The sequence below is a fragment of the Brassica napus genome, chromosome C9 (assembly GCF_020379485.1).
Source record: "Brassica napus cultivar Da-Ae chromosome C9, Da-Ae, whole genome shotgun sequence".
NCBI classification, from domain to species: domain Eukaryota; kingdom Viridiplantae; phylum Streptophyta; class Magnoliopsida; order Brassicales; family Brassicaceae; genus Brassica; species Brassica napus.
In genome coordinates, this window is record NC_063452.1 from 14,905,445 (window position 1) to 14,906,727 (window position 1,283).

The 1,283-nt window shown below is 41.2% G+C and overlaps 1 protein-coding gene across 1 annotated transcript; it reads left to right on the forward strand.

Annotated features, from left to right (window-relative positions):
- The first annotated feature begins 500 nt into the window (after positions 1-500).
- Positions 501-1,019, forward strand: LOC106393948 (glutathione S-transferase T3-like). Its single transcript, XM_013834586.1, has one exon. The coding sequence runs from the start codon at positions 501-503 to the stop codon at positions 1,017-1,019; it is 519 nt and encodes a 172-aa protein (XP_013690040.1).
- Positions 1,020-1,283: the final 264 nt, after the last annotated feature.

Sequence of the window (1,283 nt, forward strand, 5' to 3'; positions counted from 1 at the left end):
CTGTTTCGGTGTTAAAGAGCGATGGAGCAAGAGAGAGGAGCAACTGAGCAATAGCGTGGAGCAAGAGAGCAGAGCAAGGTTCCTCAACGAAGAAGAGTACAATTGCATTAAAGGTACAACTTGTCTCTCTTTCATTTCGATTCTGCTGTATTATGGTTGAGGTTTGTTATTAATGGGTAATAAATATGGTTAGATAGAAAGCAATGTTTAGCATGATTAATGAGTTAGATAAATGTGATCTCATCTGTTTGGTTGGTTGTGTTGAATGCTTGAGCTTTTGTGTTTATTGTTGTTCTGTTGATGTCTTGAGTTAGATAAATGTCGAATCTGTTTCTGTCTATAAAACACAAACGCTCTTCTCTGTCTCTGTTCTTAACACAAACACAAACGCTCTTCTCTGTCTCTGTTCTTAATCTATAAACACATTGATCATCTCTATCTCTCTGTCTCTCTTCTTTAATTCTCTCTTCTCTGTCTCTGTTCTTAATCCATATTCCGCTATGGATTCGAATCAATTTAGCCACACGCCTAAGTTTGTTGAACTACTTAATAGTCAACAAGACAATTTCTTTTGTTTTCTTGAAGATAGTGCCCAACTATCTTCATCCCAACTCCCTGTTTTTGGGACTCAAGGGACTGAAGCTTCAAGCGCTAAAGAAGATACTCCAGCAGAGCATAGAGAAAGGAGGATATGGACGCCAGTCGATGATGTTGTGCTGATTAGCTCTTGGCTAAACACAAGCAAAGATCTGCTTGTAGGCAATGAGAAACGGTCTGGTACCTTCTGGAAAAGGATTGCAGCATACTTTGCTGCAAGTCCTATGGTAGCAGGGTGTGAGCAGAGGGAGGCGAGTAACTATAAGCAGCGCTGGCAGAAGATAAACCACCAAGTTAACAAGTTTTGTGGGTCTTATGAAGCTGCAACTAGAGAGAAAAGCATTGGGAAAAATGAGAATGATATTCTCAAAAGAGCTCATGAGATCTTCTTCAACAACCACAAAAAAAAAATTCACCCCTGAACATGCTTGGAAAGAGCTACGAAACGACCAGAAATGGTGTGAGCTTTCATGCTCATCTAAGAGGAGGAAGTGTGAGGATGGTTCACAATCTGCAACCTCTCACACAAATGAAACAAAGAGTGTGGATGATCGTCCCCCCGGGTGTCAAGGCAGCAAAGAGTAAGAAGGCGAAGGTAGAGGGGAAGGCACTGATAGAGTTTCAGAGTATGTGGGATATTAAAAAGCAGGATCTGGCCATGAAAGAAAGGCTGTCGAAGATGAGTC

What these genes read in the sequence shown, in the direction of transcription:
- LOC106393948 (XM_013834586.1), top strand. Translation starts at nt 501, where the DNA reads ATGGATTCGAATCAATTTAGCCACACGCCTAAGTTTGTTGAACTACTT.